The sequence below is a fragment of the Plectropomus leopardus genome, chromosome 16, assembly GCF_008729295.1.
Source record: "Plectropomus leopardus isolate mb chromosome 16, YSFRI_Pleo_2.0, whole genome shotgun sequence".
Classification (NCBI taxonomy): domain Eukaryota; kingdom Metazoa; phylum Chordata; class Actinopteri; order Perciformes; family Serranidae; genus Plectropomus; species Plectropomus leopardus.
In genome coordinates, this window is record NC_056478.1 from 30,308,081 (window position 1) to 30,325,036 (window position 16,956).

Here is a 16,956-nt window from a genome sequence, read left to right on the forward strand (position 1 = left end):
TATGATATCTAAATCTGACACCACCAGAGACTCATTCTTTTGTCTCTCGTTGGTACCCGAAGTTAATAGATGTGCAATACTAAATCGCTGGCATTCCCCTTTAATAAGCCATTTTATGAATATTGCGTTGCTGCAGAAACATTTAAAAACGCAGTCAGATATTTTGATTGGTTCAGCTCTCATGTTGTCCCTGGTGTCTTGTCTGCAGGGAGGTGTGACGCTGTGCTGAGTCCCCTCATTGTGTGCAGCAGCACCATGGCAGCTATGGGACCTGAGGACAGAGCTGGAGCAGGGCCAGGCGGAGCGGCGGCGTGCCCGTCAGGACTACAGGCCTGCACCTCTGCGTCGACACACAGCAGCAACGGGCCTGACACACAGCAGACTCTAGTGAGTGGGGATAAGACTGCCATGCGTGTTAACTGAGATATTGTATGACGTTATTTTGTTTTGTCAATCATCCAATTCATTTGCATTTTGGGTAAACACATGTAAATACAGCCATGAGCGGTCACCAGGATGCAGTATGCTGGTTTTAATTTACATTTTGATGATTGGAGGACGGACTTTGCAGTAAGATAAAGGCTACACTCTCCAAAGTTTGCCCTTACTTAGAAAGAGCAAGAGCTCCCACAAAGGGGTCATTATTTCCTCCCTCTGTGTTAGAGGTAAATGCTGCCTTCATGTTCTCCTCGGAAATATCGTATTACGAGTTACAAGCACATGAATGGCCCTCCAAAGTTGTAATTACGAGTGGGAAATTGTGATGATATCCCAGAAGCCGAGGTGTGATGTTTGCATGATGTTTCAGAGCAGCAGAAATGACATAGGGCATGAAACCAGTGTCAACAACCGACGGTAAAAAATTATATATTTTGTTATTTGTTCCTGGTGTCTATCCTTGACTTTTAGTAGTTGCATATTTTGTATATGCATCTATTAGGTGCGTCTATCTGGTGTGTTATGGATCTCCATATCTCAAGCTCAATCACAGTAACATTATTTCTGCAACACCTTAAGCCCTTATTCACTGAGACAACAGGAACATAAAGCGAGGAGGCTAAGCAAATATTTGCTAAATATAATGTTACTTATTCTTGTAAAAGATTTAAAACATCAACTTCATACCTGATGTGCATTTTGTGTGCTTCGTTTTCTGCTAAAGCATAAAGGAGCTCTGTGCTACCTGCTTTTGGTAAAACATCAGCCATGAAGAAACAACCTTTTTATGTCTAGCATCCATGCTTGTTGCTTTTTTTCTGACCAGAGCACTTGGATGCGTGCATGTCATAATTTCAACTGGGAAGTACGATATTTCCAAGGAGCATGTGAAGGCAGCAAAAGTAGTGCCTGCTCAGGGGCTGGCACCCACATCCTCCTCACACTGTTACACTGGCAGATATGCTGTCTGCACGCAGGACGCCACAGATGGAAAGGAAATATTCTTTCAACTGCTTTATTCATGGAAATAACCAGACGATGCAGTTTTAGGGTAACAAAGGCTCATGTAAACTGCCCAACCCAAATAAATCATAAACAGAGTGGGGTTAAGAAAACTGCCTGAAAATAATAATTTTTAAAAAAGTAAAAAAAAAAAACAAAGATGAAGATTAAATAAAGTATATTTTTTTCCTATAACATAATTTCAAATATGTAATAGGAAAAAAAAAAAATTTATTTAATCTTCATCTTTGTTTTTTGATGATGCTTCTACTACAACTACTACTACTACTAATAATAATAAAAGCAATAAGAAATGAATAAAAAAATCATACGAAAATAATAAACTATAATTACAAAATGATATATAATATACTTTTTGTAAATTTCTTTAAGATTTTTTACATTTTCCCTCTTTTTAAATTAATATTCAGGTCTTTTTATTCTTGTCAACTTTTACTAATTCCTTGCAATTTGCTGGACATTCTTGCCAAGTTGCTCATGCCTTTTCTCCACTTGTTTTCAAAAGAAATGAAACCAACTGCTCAGGTTTTTAAGGGTTAAATACCTTGAGAAAAGCGTCTCCACGCAGCGCAAGAAAACTGATGTCAATCCATGTTTTGAAAGGATAATGTACAAAGGCTATAACTGTTGCAAATTTGGGCCAGGAGCTCATTAATTCACCACTTCCTCCCACAGGTGTGTGCACAGACGTGGGTTCAGGCGGAAAAAGCGTTTGTGGAGGTTGGACATCACAAGAACGAGTCATCAGTTCACCTGCCGCAGATGGAAGCTGAGCGAGGCTGGAGCAACATGGCTGCTCCATTGCAAACTACAGGACCCACTATGCACTTCAGCAATGTGTCAACAGCTGGAGAGGCACAACACAGGTGAGGGAGGAGTAAGAGTGTGTGAGTGTGAGAGAGTGTGGACTTTGTCTTAATAGAGTCTAAAGATATTTCTGGTCTGCTGCTTACAGTTTCCGCAGCCCAGAGTCGGTGGAGATGGACGAGATCATGGCAGCCATGGTTCTGACCAGTCTGTCCTGCAGCCCTGTGGTCCAGAGCCCTCCGCAGACAGATCCTGGACCAGGTCTGTCTCACCACACCAACACACAGTACTTCTTATGTTGCATTCACATGGAACCCGGCAGATGGTAGAAGGCAAACTGGATGTCATTTTAGTGAAGGAGAGCAGGATGGTAAAATTAGCTGAGGCCGACAGAGAATACCGGCAATAGTAGACAACATTGCTTGTCAAAGTTTTAAAAAATTAACTTTTTGCAGTCCTACAGATTGGGATGGGATTTTCGATGGGATATGGCACAGCTCACAAAAAAGGAGAAAACATGGCCCTCATTGGATCGCTGCCTATACTATCAGTGTTGAATGTCAGTGTCAAAGACATACGTATCCAAAGATGCTTTTCGTAGTTTTCAGTCATGTGACTGGCACAGAGCCCTGGAGCACAAAACAATGTTCCAACACGGCAGCCAACAGTGGAAACTGCGACCATAAATATTTGGATCATACCATCAAAAAAAAAAACAAAGATGTGTGAACAAACTGCAAGTTTTGGGCACTTGCTATCCTGTTACAGCAACCGCCGCAGTATTTCTTACACTAATGCAATTTAGGAGGTGAAAGACAAGAAACTGTATTGTCAAAGAAAAGGTGAGCACTAACTAGTTAACGTTAGCTTGCGTAACGTTAACTCAAGGCCACTGGAGTTGTTTTTGGTCCACAAAAATGAACCTTGTCAGAACAATTGCAAGAAGCTACAAAGACTAAAACTACAATAATTAAAATACTCACTTTGAGGAAATATTCTCTGCAAAAACATGTGTACTCTGATGGCGGCCATTCTTTACTCTCCCTGAAGCCAGGGCTATGTAATAGTACAAATCCACAATCCCCTTCTTTTTTGGGGGTTTTTAGTCTCAGGTGGGATTCTGTTAATGCACAACCCTGGATTGTCTCTTTATCAGTTTGTGCACTCGATTTAAAAACAACTGTCTGACCGTTTTAGCAAAGCTAACCACAAACACAACACGGGCAGCGGCAGAAGGCATTATTTTCTTCTACTATACGGACATGACGTCAAGTGAAAACTATGAATATTAACTTTTGGGGTCAGAAGCTCCTTTTTTAAACACAGAAACCATCAAAAGGGTCTTCACTATGCCGTGGTGTTAGCGTTAGCTAGCCTTTGCCTTCTCTGTAATGTTACAGCTTAGCTAACATAAATGGTTTTTAGTTGGGTGAGCTTTAACTACAACCTTTGCTACAGTTAACACTGTTATTCGCTTGTCAAGGAACAAAAATGCTAAGTTGAACAAATAACATGATGAGCTAACGTTACAAAGCTGATGTTAGCCACAACGTTAGCGGCTAATAGCTAACGTACGCTAACGTTACCTAGCAAAGTTTGCTGCAAGGTGACAATAAACATGTTGCCTACATTATGTACGAGGTTATATATATTTTTTCACTTTGTAGTAAATTTTGTTTACACTATGATGTCTTACCTTAAAAAATATGTGGACATTCTTGTTTATCTTCTTTACGTTGAGCTGCTCAATCTGAAGGACACACTTTTCTCTGTTTATGTGAGGTTTAGGGAACGGGATAAAACACGCTCCATTTGCTAGCCTCTCAGGATACCTCGATGTGTTGTATTTACCACATACACATCGTTTGACCGTTTTATAAGTTAGAACTGCATAAATTCAAATAAACCCGCAAGAAAATCTATATTTCTGACACTTTTCCATGGAGGTCTTCGAGCAGGATGTCCAAGTGCATTGTGTAGCTGCATAAAATGCGATTGGCTCGAGGCGTTCAAGGTCAGGGCTTAGCAATAGGTCAATTATATGATCAAAAATTTAAATCGCACAAAGATGTTACTAGTAAAGTGGATATGAAGCATGAAAAATGAGTGAAAATTTTATTTTGGAGGGAATTTAACTTTCTTTACATTTTGGAGGGAATTTAAATTTAATTTTAAGTTTGCAATAGAATATAAATAGAAAGCTAAGTAAATTGCTACAATAATTACATAAAATAATAGACACAAAATCATTTTATTTAATACATTTATTCCTTTTTTTACACATTGCCACAGCAACATATGGTCATACATATTGTTTTTTGTTTTTGTTTTTGTCTGCCTACTGTCAGATTCCATATGAACGCAGCTTTAAACATGCTATAATCCTAGAAACGTGTTAAATTTCAAGAAACCTCCTATTATTCTAGAAACTTCCTTTAATCCAAGAAATGTCCTAAAATCCTACAAATGTCCTTAAAGCCTACAAAGGTCCTATAATTCTAGAAATGTCCTTTAATCCTAAAAGCATCCTATTATCAAAGGAACATTGTAAAACCCTTGAGACATCATAAAATCCTCAAAATGTCTTGAAATCCTAGAAACGTCCTACAAATATAGAAATATCCTAAAATCCTAGAAATATCTTAAAATCCTAGAATCCTAAAACACTTGAAATGTCCTGAAATCCTAGAAACATCTTAAAATCCTGGAAACACATATGGGGCTGCTGTGACTGGCCCCTGGCCTCCTGTCATTCTGCAAAAGTGGCCCCCTGGCAGAACAAATTGAGTATCTCTGCTCTATATAATCTACGGTCTGACTTACAGTAGAGTTAAAATAATGATGGAAATACAACACGGAAGACAAATAAAGCCACTCGCAGGATCGACATAGTTGCTACTAATAGACTAACTGTCCCTGTTTAACCCTCAAAAAAGTGGAAATAGATTTTTTTGCTATTTTAAACTTTTTGGCGAAGTGAAAATTAAACAGCAACAGGGAGCAGAGCAGTGATGTTAGAAAACATACACGTCACCAGTCTGGCAGCACTGAGACCCCTGCTGTTCTCTGTAGAATGGGCCGAGAGAAGCTCTCCCAAATGCACACTGTCTATTTTAGTCCTAAAGGAACAGAGAATATTTGATATCTAAACCATAAGCTATATTTTTACTGTGAGATATTTCATCAACTCACAACCAGGGCAAAATAACCATGGTGGCATACTCACGGTATTGAGAGAAAATAGGTCATTTGTAAGTTTGGGTTAAAAGGACGAGGTAGTTTTTGAAAACTAACTTTCTGTTTTCCAGGTGGCTCATCATCGTCAGCTGACATGGAGTGTGGCGGTGGCGAGCTCTCTGACAGCGGCAGCAGCGGCTACTGGAGCTGGGACCACGGCAACGTGAGTCCCGCCCCCTCCACATCCATTACTGAGATGGACAGCAGCCCGGATGAAGGCCTACACATGGAACTGGAGCAGGGAGAGAAGCTGAATGCCAAAAAGCCAAAGGTGCATATCTGAATGTGTTCTCTGCTCAACGTTTAGCACCATATGATGGGAACGACGACTGTTTTACAAGACTCTAGAACGATGATACTCAAGTTAAGGCCCGCAGGTCAAATCTGGGTAACAGCTGGCCAACCAACCATTTTCTAATTCACAATAAAAAATAAAGTGATTCACTCTGGGAATTGTTTTTGTACTTTTAGTATGCATAAGGTGTCAGAGTGCATAAAACAGCATCAAAATAGAGCTTGTCAATCAAAAAAAGTGCCAGTGGAGGATCCCCCACACCCCCAGACAGAGGTCCTAGCTAAGCCCCTAATGTCCTAAAATCATAGAAACATCCCACAATCCTAGAAATGTCCGAACATCCTCGAAACATCCTGTAATCCTAGAAATGTTCTAAAATCCTAGGAATGTCCTAAGATCCTAGAAACCTCCTTTAATCCTAGAAATGTCCTAAAATCCCATAAATGTCCTAAGAGCCTAGAAACATCCCATAATCCTGCAAACATCCTGAAATCCTAGAAATGTTCCCATAATCCTAGAAGCATCCCATAATCCTAGAAACCATTGAGATGTCCTAAAGTCCTACAAAAATTCTACAATCCTAGAAACATATATGGGTCTGCAGAGACTGGCCCCTGGCCTCCTGTTATTTTGCAAAAGTGGCCCCCAAGCAAAGCAAGTTAAGTATCCCTGAATCAGCTAAGGAACTATGTTATCTCTCTCTGTGTACTCTGTGTACTCTGTGTACTTTCTGTCTTTTTGTATTTCTCTTTGTTTCCAGCTTGTCTCCTTTCCTTTAGCTGTGCTGTGTCTGTCTCTCACAGAGCTCGCTCAGAGGTGTGTATAAGTGTCTGTGGCCCAGCTGTGGCAAGGTGCTCACGTCTTCCGTCGGAATAAAAAGACACATCCGTGTGCTGCATCTGGGGTGAGTTGTAGGTTATTAGTGATGGATGTTGACTGAAATCTTTCAACACTGGTGCTGATACAGTACTTGAGTTTAGAGACAGATACCTGAACGATACCTTTTTGATAGCTTAGGGACTGTATAAAAAAAAAATGTAATGGAGAGGGGGCTGAACCTTATGTTTCAGCTTTTCATAAGGGGTTCCTCACTGTAGTTAACCCTTTGAAACCTGCAGCGACATCACTTTTCTTGTGCTGCTTTCGTGGGAAATTTCCCACAAATTGCCTCTTTTTTTTTAAATCTAAAAATTGATTTAAAAAGTAAGGGAGTTTTATTGCATATGAGCAAGAAATAATCCACAAACTGCAAGAAATTTGTAGAAATAGTAAATTTAGTAAAAAAAAAGGGTTTTTTTTTAAGCTAGCAAAAAATGTCCAGGTAAATCATGCTTCAAAATCATCATAAAATAACTTTTACTACTTTCTATTTCTCAACATTCAAAAATGGCCCAATAAGTTTTCCTCTGTGGTGCCACTCCTCCAAAGTAGACTGAGGTGTGGTGAAAAGCAGACAGTTTAGCCCTTTAGAACATTTCTGAGCTGCAAAACAACATTAAAAAAACAAGAGGGGATGAAATTTTCAGGTTGGGGAAGAGCTCTGACTTAGTTGCGGGAAGCGATGAAACATTTTTTGAGATCTTATATCTGGGCCACACTGAGTGCTGCATTCAGTAACGCTCCAAACAAACAACTCACTCTTTCTTCCCTGTGTCCTCTGCTCGGTCCCCTCCATCTGCCAAACACACACAAACACACACTCATTTACCACACACACAGCAGTGGGTCAGATCAGTCCCAGAGAGAAGAGGACTTCTACTACACTAAGATCTCCTGTGAAAGCGTGGATGCCAGCTCCACTCCGGCTCCTTCCCAGCAGGCTCTGGGCCAGGCCGCATCCTCTCATCTCAGCTGGGCCTCCTGCGGTTCGCCTCCGGCCTCAGGGCTCCAGGTCCCCCCAGCTCACAGACCCAGGTCCAACTCCAGCTCGGGGCCCGGCCCGAACAGGCCCAGTCCGCTCAGCCAGTCGGCCCCCAGCAGCTTCTGGCAGATCCACTCAGAGCATCTCTATCAGGTCGGTGCAGCCGTGTCGCTCTCTGGGGTCTCTGGTCTTTGAGGAGTTTTGTCCCGCTGACAGGGACTGGCAGTGACAGTGACCACTGTTACTCCTTATTGGTTCTTTTTCATTGCAGATTTTTTTTAAAAGATTTTTTTTTCTTTCTTTCAAAATTATTGGTGATTTTTAAGGAAACACTTTGTTGAATTTTTTTCCTTATCATTTTTGGCATTTTTTGCTCCTTTGCAATTTTAAAGAAACAAACAATTTTTTGGGGGGGGGTTAAAGAAAAAAGTTGAAATTTGTTTTCTTTTAAAAAAAATGATTTTTTTTCCTTTTAAAGAAAAAAAAAGATTATTTTTTTCTTTAAGATGCTTTGCTTTTTATCTTTTAAACCTGGAGGAAATTTCTTCAAATTTAGCACGAACATCCACTTTGATCATCCATCAGCGATGAGCTGATTAGAATTTGGTGTCTAAAGGTCAAACTCACTGTGACCTTGCATTTGTGTCATTTTCATTAACACAATATCTGAGGACGTCCACTTGGATTCAAGAATAAACTGATTAGAATCTGGTGGTCAAAGGTCAAGGTCTTGGAGACCTCATACAACATGTTTTTGGCTATGGCTCAATGACTGCTTTGCTTAGATTTCACTCAAATGTTCAGTAGGACATAATGATGAAGTTCTGACTTTTTTATCTGAAAGGTCAAAGGTCAACTGTGACATCATAATGTTCTGTAAAATATACAACTGCAACTTATACAACTGCATGGCGGTATTTATGGTTTTTCTTTCTTTGAAACAGACCATTGTGTGGATTTGTTTTCACAGAATGGTAAAATATCGTAATATTATGACACTTTGAAATGTGTTACATCACAGCTCATATTCCTTCCCGACCATAACTGTTTTTATTATCACTCTTATTTTCATATGACCAACCAGATGGTGAATTCGTGCAGTGTATGTGGATGTGTGTGTGCTTAACCAGCGATAAAACCTAGAATGACACTCACCCACCTAAGATAATGTCATTAGTCTTCATTTGAATGGAGATGTTTTTAATGATTTCCAAATGCTGTTTGCAGATTGAAATATATTCCACACAGTCTGTAAAATATGTGAGATTTTGAGAGGCTGTATTGAGTTTTGGCACAAAATACCTGTTTCACAATTGCAATTTATGATCCCTAATTTTAATAAATAATTGTTGATTTTGCAGCTCTTATCTGCAAGCAGACAGTGTTTTTGTGGGCTGAAATAGTTTGAGAGCGATGCAAGGAGACAGCACGGCGTTTGTTAGTATGAATTATTAAATGGCAGGCGTAGATTTAGTGTGTGAACTGAGGGATTTATGCTCCAAACATCACACTGTTGCCCAAATTCAGCCGTAATTTCCATGAAGTCAGGCTGCAGGTGAAAACAGGAATGAATATATTTACATTCATTTATATTCTACATATCTGAGAGGACCTTTTCTTTGTTTTAATGGAGTGTGTGTGCAGGGGTTTCATGTTGCGTTGTTTCAGAGGTCCTCCTTACCCATGCAGATCCCCCTCCAACGAGCCAATGAGCTCCAACTTTTGTTTATGCATCACAAAGCAGCACATTTCACTGGTGACCTGCATTTCCCCTGTACCACTGAGCCTGTAAATGGATGCTTTGTGACAGTGAGAGAGGAAGCTGTCGGCTCGCTCGCTCCCCCGAGCAGGCCAGACTCTCACCAGCCTGTAAACGGCAGAAAAACACCCAACGTATTCTTCCAGTGTCGTTGTACAGTGGTTGTAGCAATGTCTACATGTCCAGGACCACTCTGGACTGATTCAATATAGTCACTCTAAAAACGTGTCCCTAGCACACTCAGAAATAAGCTTTTTTTCATTTCTAACATGATGTGTGTCCATTTTGTACCACATTTGTCATTAATTTCCCCGTGGCTGCAGTGGAGTCCTGCCTAAGCAAGAGCATGGGATCAATTGTGGGTCAGTGTGTGTGTGTGTGTGTGTGTGTGTGTGTGTATGTGTGCATGTGCATGGGTGTTGAGTGTCCAGGCTTGTAGCTTGAGATGCCTGACCACAGCACTGAACTCACACTGGCATATATATGTGTATGTATATCTTTCTGTCTATCTATCTATCTATCTATATATAGAGAGAGATAGCTAGATAGATAGATAGATACTCTATACTGAAAAGACAACTGTAAAATGAATACAATCCTCATCAGACTTGGGAATTTGTGTTTATAGATAATTTTTGTATCCATAAAGATGATTAGATCTGCCCTTTAACTGAATTTAGTCAAACCAAGTATCCAGTATCATGTTCAGTTTTCTACGTTAAATACGTAACTATTACGTTAAATCTAGAATGCAGCATCACCGTTTCTATGGTAGCAACACAGCTAGCTGTTCAAACTGGCTGATATTTTTGCTTATGTAAGCCTCCAACTGCATCTGTTACTATGTAGTTTGTTCAAGTGGTGTAGCTATAGCTAGCTGTCAAAGATGGCTGACGTTTCTGCACGTGCGCACCTCGTATGACATAGGCACTCATATCGGGTCTTGACAAGGTTGGACCACCATGTTTAACTTTGTATCTTTAAATATTACACTTACAACTGAAAAGATGAACAGATATAAACAAGTTTGCCGAGACAGTAGTCAGTTTTCTACCTGAAAGTGACTTCTGTTGTTACCGCAATGTCACACTGACTTGATCTTTACTAAGTCTGTAAATCTGGTGCTATGGTTACCTAACCAATATTGTTGCCATGGTTACAGACATGTTTTCAGACAGCACCCACCTGTCACTGTAATTATGCATAACTTTAGGCCTTAATAACATGTCAGTGGGTGTGTTAAGTAGAAATTCGTGCCCATAAATTTGTCATAAATGTTGAAATTAGCTATAGTGAAACAAAACTTTTGTTTTTTTTTTGTTTTTTGCAGGCTGTAAACATGTATATTTGTGCTGTAAAGTTGCTAGCCTCCGGTGGCCATTAGGGGAACTGCAGTTATGTGCACTTCAGCCCTGGAGGTTGCTGCTTGGTAAATAAGCCATATAATTTTGGTGATAAGAGCCCGTTTCTGCCTCCCCCAAGTAGATAAAAAATAAGTCAAGTAGGTTTAAATATTTTTAGTCCAGTATCAGGAAATTGTTGTATTGTAATTTCCTTTTTCTATGGAGCAGGTCGTTAGTTATATGAAGGTCCTACAGATCTGATTATTCATGTGTTGCCTCCTCTTTCCTGCTCTCTCCAGGCCTGCGGCCCCGTCCAGGTATCTGTGGCCCCTAGAAGCCCCGGCTGCCAGGGTTGGACCCCCTCTGCCTCCGTCTCTGGTCACAATAACACTCCAGTGGGTCTTCTGTCCTGTTCTGTCTTTACATGTGTCTCTTTAATTACCTGTCTCCTTATCAATCGGTCTCTCCCACATTTCATCAATGAACTGACAGGGCTCATTCAGTCATGAAAAACCTGGAAAAGTCATGGAATTTTGTTTCACAAACCTGTCCGACAAGAATTAATGTGTTCAATGACTGTTGGAAATTTGAAAATCCAACAATAATTTCAGTTTTTACAGTTTCTGGCAGAGATGAATGGTGTAATTTTTAGTGATTTTTAAAGAAAACATGTCTTCCAAACCCGCAGGGCTGCAGGATTCAAAATATTCCATGACTTTTTCTACACTGCCATTCATATTGCAGTTACTCCCCCTGTGCTGTGTTTAATTCATCAAGAAAGCTTTTTTCTACATGCGTCAGCTAAATGAAGAATCCATGACATATTAAAAAAAACACCAAAAATTATTAAAGAAAAAACAATTGCCTTTTTTTCTTTTTAAATAGCGATAAAAATCAATGACATTTTTTCTTTAAAAGTCAATGTTTTATGGAAGAAAATCGCCAACATTTTTACAAAAACAAACAAAAAAAATCAACAAAAAAAAATTAAAGAAGAAGAAAATATTTTGTTCTTCTTTTTTTTTTAAATCACCAAGATTTTTAAAAAGGCAATTTTTTACTTACAAAAATGTATTAAAGAAAGAAAATCACCAGCAATTGAAAAAAAAAAAAAGAAAAATCACTCAAATTTTTCTTTCAAAACCTTCTTTCAAAACAAAAAGATCATTTACCTCAAAATCATGGAAAAGTCATAAGATAAGACATGTTTTTTGGTAAAAATTTGTATGAACCCCAAACTGATCTACAGAACATTACCTAAAACACAATCCTGATTGACTTAGATTCAGTTAACTGTGATGCCACCACGATAACCTGATCATTTTTTCCACTGTTCCAACAATCACCAACTCTTGTTTGGTTGAAATAAACCCCTAACTCACCCAACTAGATGAGAAAAAAAAAAAAAAAAGAAAAAAAATTTGAAAAAATGATGTTTATTGAAATGGGGTCTGGTGGGTTTAGTGTTGGAGATTTCTGGGCTGTTTCTGAGATCTTTAGGTATCTCTTTGACAAGACTGAACTGGAATTGAACCCAAATGCACGACACCAGGTTTCAAAAAGTCAAAAACACTTTTTTTTTTTTTTAATGGCAGCAGAAAAGTCTTTACATAGGCAGGTGCAAAATCAAAATCACCCCGAAGAGGAAAAGTACCAACAAAACTCTCTCAGATGAGGAAACAAAGTAACAACAAAATATCACTCTTACGAGGTAACAAGAAAACAAGAGTCCAGTCAAAGTATCAAATAAAAATAGGTTTCAAATCTGAACAATACGAATGAATGAGCAACAACAAAATGTGACTTGAGCATGGAAATGGCACTGGTTCTCTGACAGACGAGACAAGACGAACTGGCAGAGGACAAAGGGAGACGCAGACTATATATACACAAGGTAACGGGAAACAGGTGGAGACAATCAGGGCGGGGCCGACAATCACACTGGCGGGAAAACACACAAAGGGAGGAAGTAAGTGACCTGAAACGAGAGGAGACTCAGGACTTCAAAATAAAACAGGAAATCACAAGACAACATTGACACAAGACAAAAAAACAACTTAACACAATTTCCGCATGACATGACACTCTGTAGATAAGATAACAGTTAAAAACATTTCATTGGGAAAAATAAACACTTTAAGTGAATTAATACTGACGGTGAAGACATGGCCTGGGTGTTGTTTCCATTAGTCACTTGATTGAATTTGATTGATTTGATTTATTTATTAATTGAAAACATTCAAAAAAGGAAATGAAGAAATTACTATACAAAAACAGACAGACAAAAAAAGTAATAATTAAAGACAGTGACAAACGTAAAGCAAAAGAAATGGTCAAATACATACGGGTAGACACAAAAACGTGAAAATATGGTTTAGGTTGAAAAATACCCAGCTTCCCCTTTAATGTGTGGTGGTGTGCCTGTGCAGGTGGTGAAGCCTCGCTGTCGGTCCGTCAGCGTCGGGGAACAGTGGCTCCAACAGAACCGGCTACAGCCTATGAGCGCGTCGCCGTCCCGTAATCACTGCTCCTTCAGGTGAGTTGCCAACTTCCTGTTCAGGTCTGACCTCTGACATTTTTACCAGCCTTTCAAATTTAAGGAAGACATCTTACTGTGACTTTTTTTTGGACTATTTTGGACTACATGCTATACTGTGACTGTTAATGCTATTTCACACAATATTCTGTACAAGGACTTTTTAATGCCAATTCAGCAACATGCTGTGCTATGAAGATTTTAGACTATTTCAGATGATGTTATATAATGTGATTTTTATTATTCCATTTTGAACGAAATATGATACTATGACGTTTTTATGTTATTTTGCACAACATACTATACTATGGTGTTTTGATGCTATTTTGGTCGACATTCTGTATTATGACGTTTAATGCAATTTTGGACGACATAATATACTATGACTTTATTGCTCTACTTTTGTTGATATCTTTTCTTTTACTTTTTTTATGCTATTAGGGACGACATACTTTTGTGTATTGTCCAAACCAGCATTTAAAAAAAACTCATATTACAGTATGTGGACCAAAATAACATCAAACTTTCTATTATAGGATGTCATCCAAAATCACATAAAAATGTCATAGTATACTACTTCCTCAAAAATCACATAAAAACATTATAGTACATTATATCATCCAAACAACAATAAAAGTCATTGTATAAATCACCAACCTGTCTTTGTGTGTTTCCCTGATTCATTTCACCATCTCTTGTATTAGTCTTGTGTGTCCCTCCTTGTTAGTCTTCCCTGCACACCTGTTTCTGTTTTAGTCTTGTTTGCCCCCCCCCCCCCGTTCCTAAGTCCACCTCCTCAATTTTTGTCGACATATTATAATATGACATTTTATATGCTATATGGAGTGACATAGTATACTATGACATTTATATGCTGTTTTGGTCAACATACTACACTTTGATTTTTTAATGCTATTTTGGATACTACTACTACTTAGTACTTCAGTATTTCATCCAAACCAGCATAAAAACCTCATATTACAGACAAAATAACATAAAAATGTCATAGTGTAGTATGCCCTCAAAAATCACATATATCAATATTATAGCACATGGAAACATCCAAAATGGAAGTTATAGCAGTATGTCATCCAAAATAGCATAATTACATCTTAGTATATGATTTCATCCAAAGTGGAACAATAAAAGTCATAGTTTGTTGTTCACAATATCATAAAAATGTCATAGTACAAAACGCATTAATAGCATTAAAACTTGATAGTATGTAGTATGTCATCCAAAATGGCATGAAAACGTCATAGTGGAGTATGTTGAACAACTGAAAAATAATACTATATTATGTCGACCAAAAATGTCATAGTACAGTAGGTCGACCAAAATAAAAAAAAAACTTCACTTTGCAGTATATTGACAAAAATAGCATCAACGTGTCATTGTATACCATGACGTTTCTGTGCTAGTTTGGATGACATACTATACTATAACCTTTTATACTATTTTGGAATACATCGTGTTCTAGGATTTTTTATGCTATTTTGGTTACTTATCACATGCTTGGCAGATGGAAGAAGTGTCAGTTGCAATGTGCAACCTCACCACTAGATGGCACTAAATCCAACACACTGGACCTTTAAAAAATCCTTTAAGTGTTAAACAATAATCAGATTAGTTGCTTATTTGATTTCTAAGGATTGACACATTTATTCAGTTCTAATTCAAACACCTGACCAGTTTAGTGTTGCTGTTAACTTTTAAACATTTGACAGTACCAGTGTGGATTGTAGCTTTTAAACACTTACTTGGGTCCTCATATCCTTACTTTTTTTTTTTTTTGGTTTGATTCCAGCATCTATCCTTCTTTCTTTTACCTCCAGGGTGTCATTTTATGGCCCCATTTGCTGCTGTCTGTAAAATCACATTTCCACGGCTCGGCTGGTAAAGATAAAACAGATCCAATCTACTCTTCATTTGTCATCAGTCTCTTCTCCCTCAGCGTCATTTTTATAGAGCTTGATCGCATCAAGTGTGTGTGGTGGCGCCATTTCCTTCCCGCCGTTTAGCACCGTTTCTCATCCGCATGATTTGTGTCTTTCTGTCTGCAGGAAGGGTCGCGGGGAGGCCAAAAAGTGCCGCAAGGTGTACGGAGTGGAGCGCAAGGATCAGTGGTGCACCGCCTGCCGCTGGAAAAAAGCCTGCCAGCGCTTCCCCGACTAAAGACTGATGGAGAGAGAGCGCGTGTGAGACCGAGACGTGGATGGATGGATGAGTGATGAATAAGACTTTTATCAAACAGGATATAAATCAGGGCCCGGGAGCCACCAAGGAAAACAATTCTTGTGGTTTTTTTTTACTTTCAACCTTTTTGTCTCTTTCCTAAAGACATGCATATGGACTTTTATGTATCTTTGTATCTTCATCCTGAAAACTGAAGTCTGCGATGGTGCTAACTGTTGACTGACTTTGACCATGTGATGTGCTAAGCCTCCAATACTCTCCTACTCTATCCAAAGGTCATATTACTGCCCCTGTAGCTCCACTGTATTAGACTGCTGCTTGGCTGTTTCCTTTCTTCCAACCCTCTCCTCCAGTGCTTACACAGTGATTATGGTGTACATTATATTGTGTGCTTTGAGTTATGTACGAGTATTTTATACCTTTTTTTTATTGTCTCCTTCCGCCCGTGTGCTGGGCAGATAATTTTTGGGGGGAATTTTCATGTTTTATGGCACTTTGTTGGAATATAAACTCACATGAATAAGCTACATTTGGTTCGAATCAACCAAGTTCCTTCCTGCCCGCATGTGGGCGTACGACCAGTGTTAATGGTTTTAAACGTGAAGCTATGGAGTCACGGTAATGGGACATTAGGGCAGTGAGTTTGTAATAGCAATAAAAAAAAAAAGGAAATATATTGTCAAACACAAATTAAAAAGCACTGAGAATTTGAAACCTTTTTTTTTTTTCTTCTTTTCCCTTTTGCACAACAGTCCACAAAACAAATAGCAAACTATTTTATTGTAGTTTTCTCTATACACTTTTTGTATGAAGACAATGCTATGATGTCAGAAATGCAATCTGAAATGTACACTGTATTCACAAATTTCATTTTTTTGTGTTGGACTGACAGAGAAACACACACACACACACATGCACGTGTACAGTAGCACTCTGTGCAATCACACACACACACATATGCACACGTTAACAGACCTCGTAATCAAACAGTAACAAACATTTTAGCACTATTAAGATGCAGAGAATGGATGTGGCCTGCAAGTGCAGGAAAATATGATGGCAAAACAAATGACTGTTTTTTCACCCAAGCAGAAACATCTTACTGTTTATAATATTGACCACAGTTGACATGCGCAGTTCATCTCATCCCTCTGCTCTGAAACCATATATGAAGATGGTTTTTCAGGTTGGTGTCACTTCGACCTCCAGGTGGAATCATCGCTGACATCAGACTGGGGATTAGTTCCTGCTTACTCCCAGTTCCTGCTTTAGCAATGCTGTAAATGATCGCTCATTCATTTCAGAAATTGCAGGCTAAGTTGTGGACTGTTTGAAAATTACTTAACCCTTTAAAATCTGGGCAAATTGGCTGGGCAATGTATCTGGAAATTAGCTACACAAAAAAACAGGAAATTTAAAAAGAGAAGAAGTGACCTGAAAAAAAGTAAAAAAAAAAAAAAA

At 38.8% G+C, this 16,956-nt stretch overlaps 1 protein-coding gene across 1 annotated transcript; it reads left to right on the plus strand.

Moving 5' to 3' along the window:
- Nucleotides 1-214: 214 nt before the first annotated feature.
- On the plus strand, nt 215-15,494 carry znf395b (zinc finger protein 395b). Its single transcript, XM_042503441.1, has 9 exons — nt 215-387; nt 2,137-2,327; nt 2,417-2,529; nt 5,577-5,776; nt 6,604-6,704; nt 7,520-7,814; nt 11,063-11,158; nt 13,193-13,299; nt 15,363-15,494. The coding sequence occupies exons 1-9, from the start codon at nt 256-258 to the stop codon at nt 15,472-15,474; spliced, it is 1,347 nt and encodes a 448-aa protein (XP_042359375.1). The 5' UTR covers nt 215-255; the 3' UTR covers nt 15,475-15,494.
- The last annotated feature ends 1,462 nt before the right edge of the window (nt 15,495-16,956 follow it).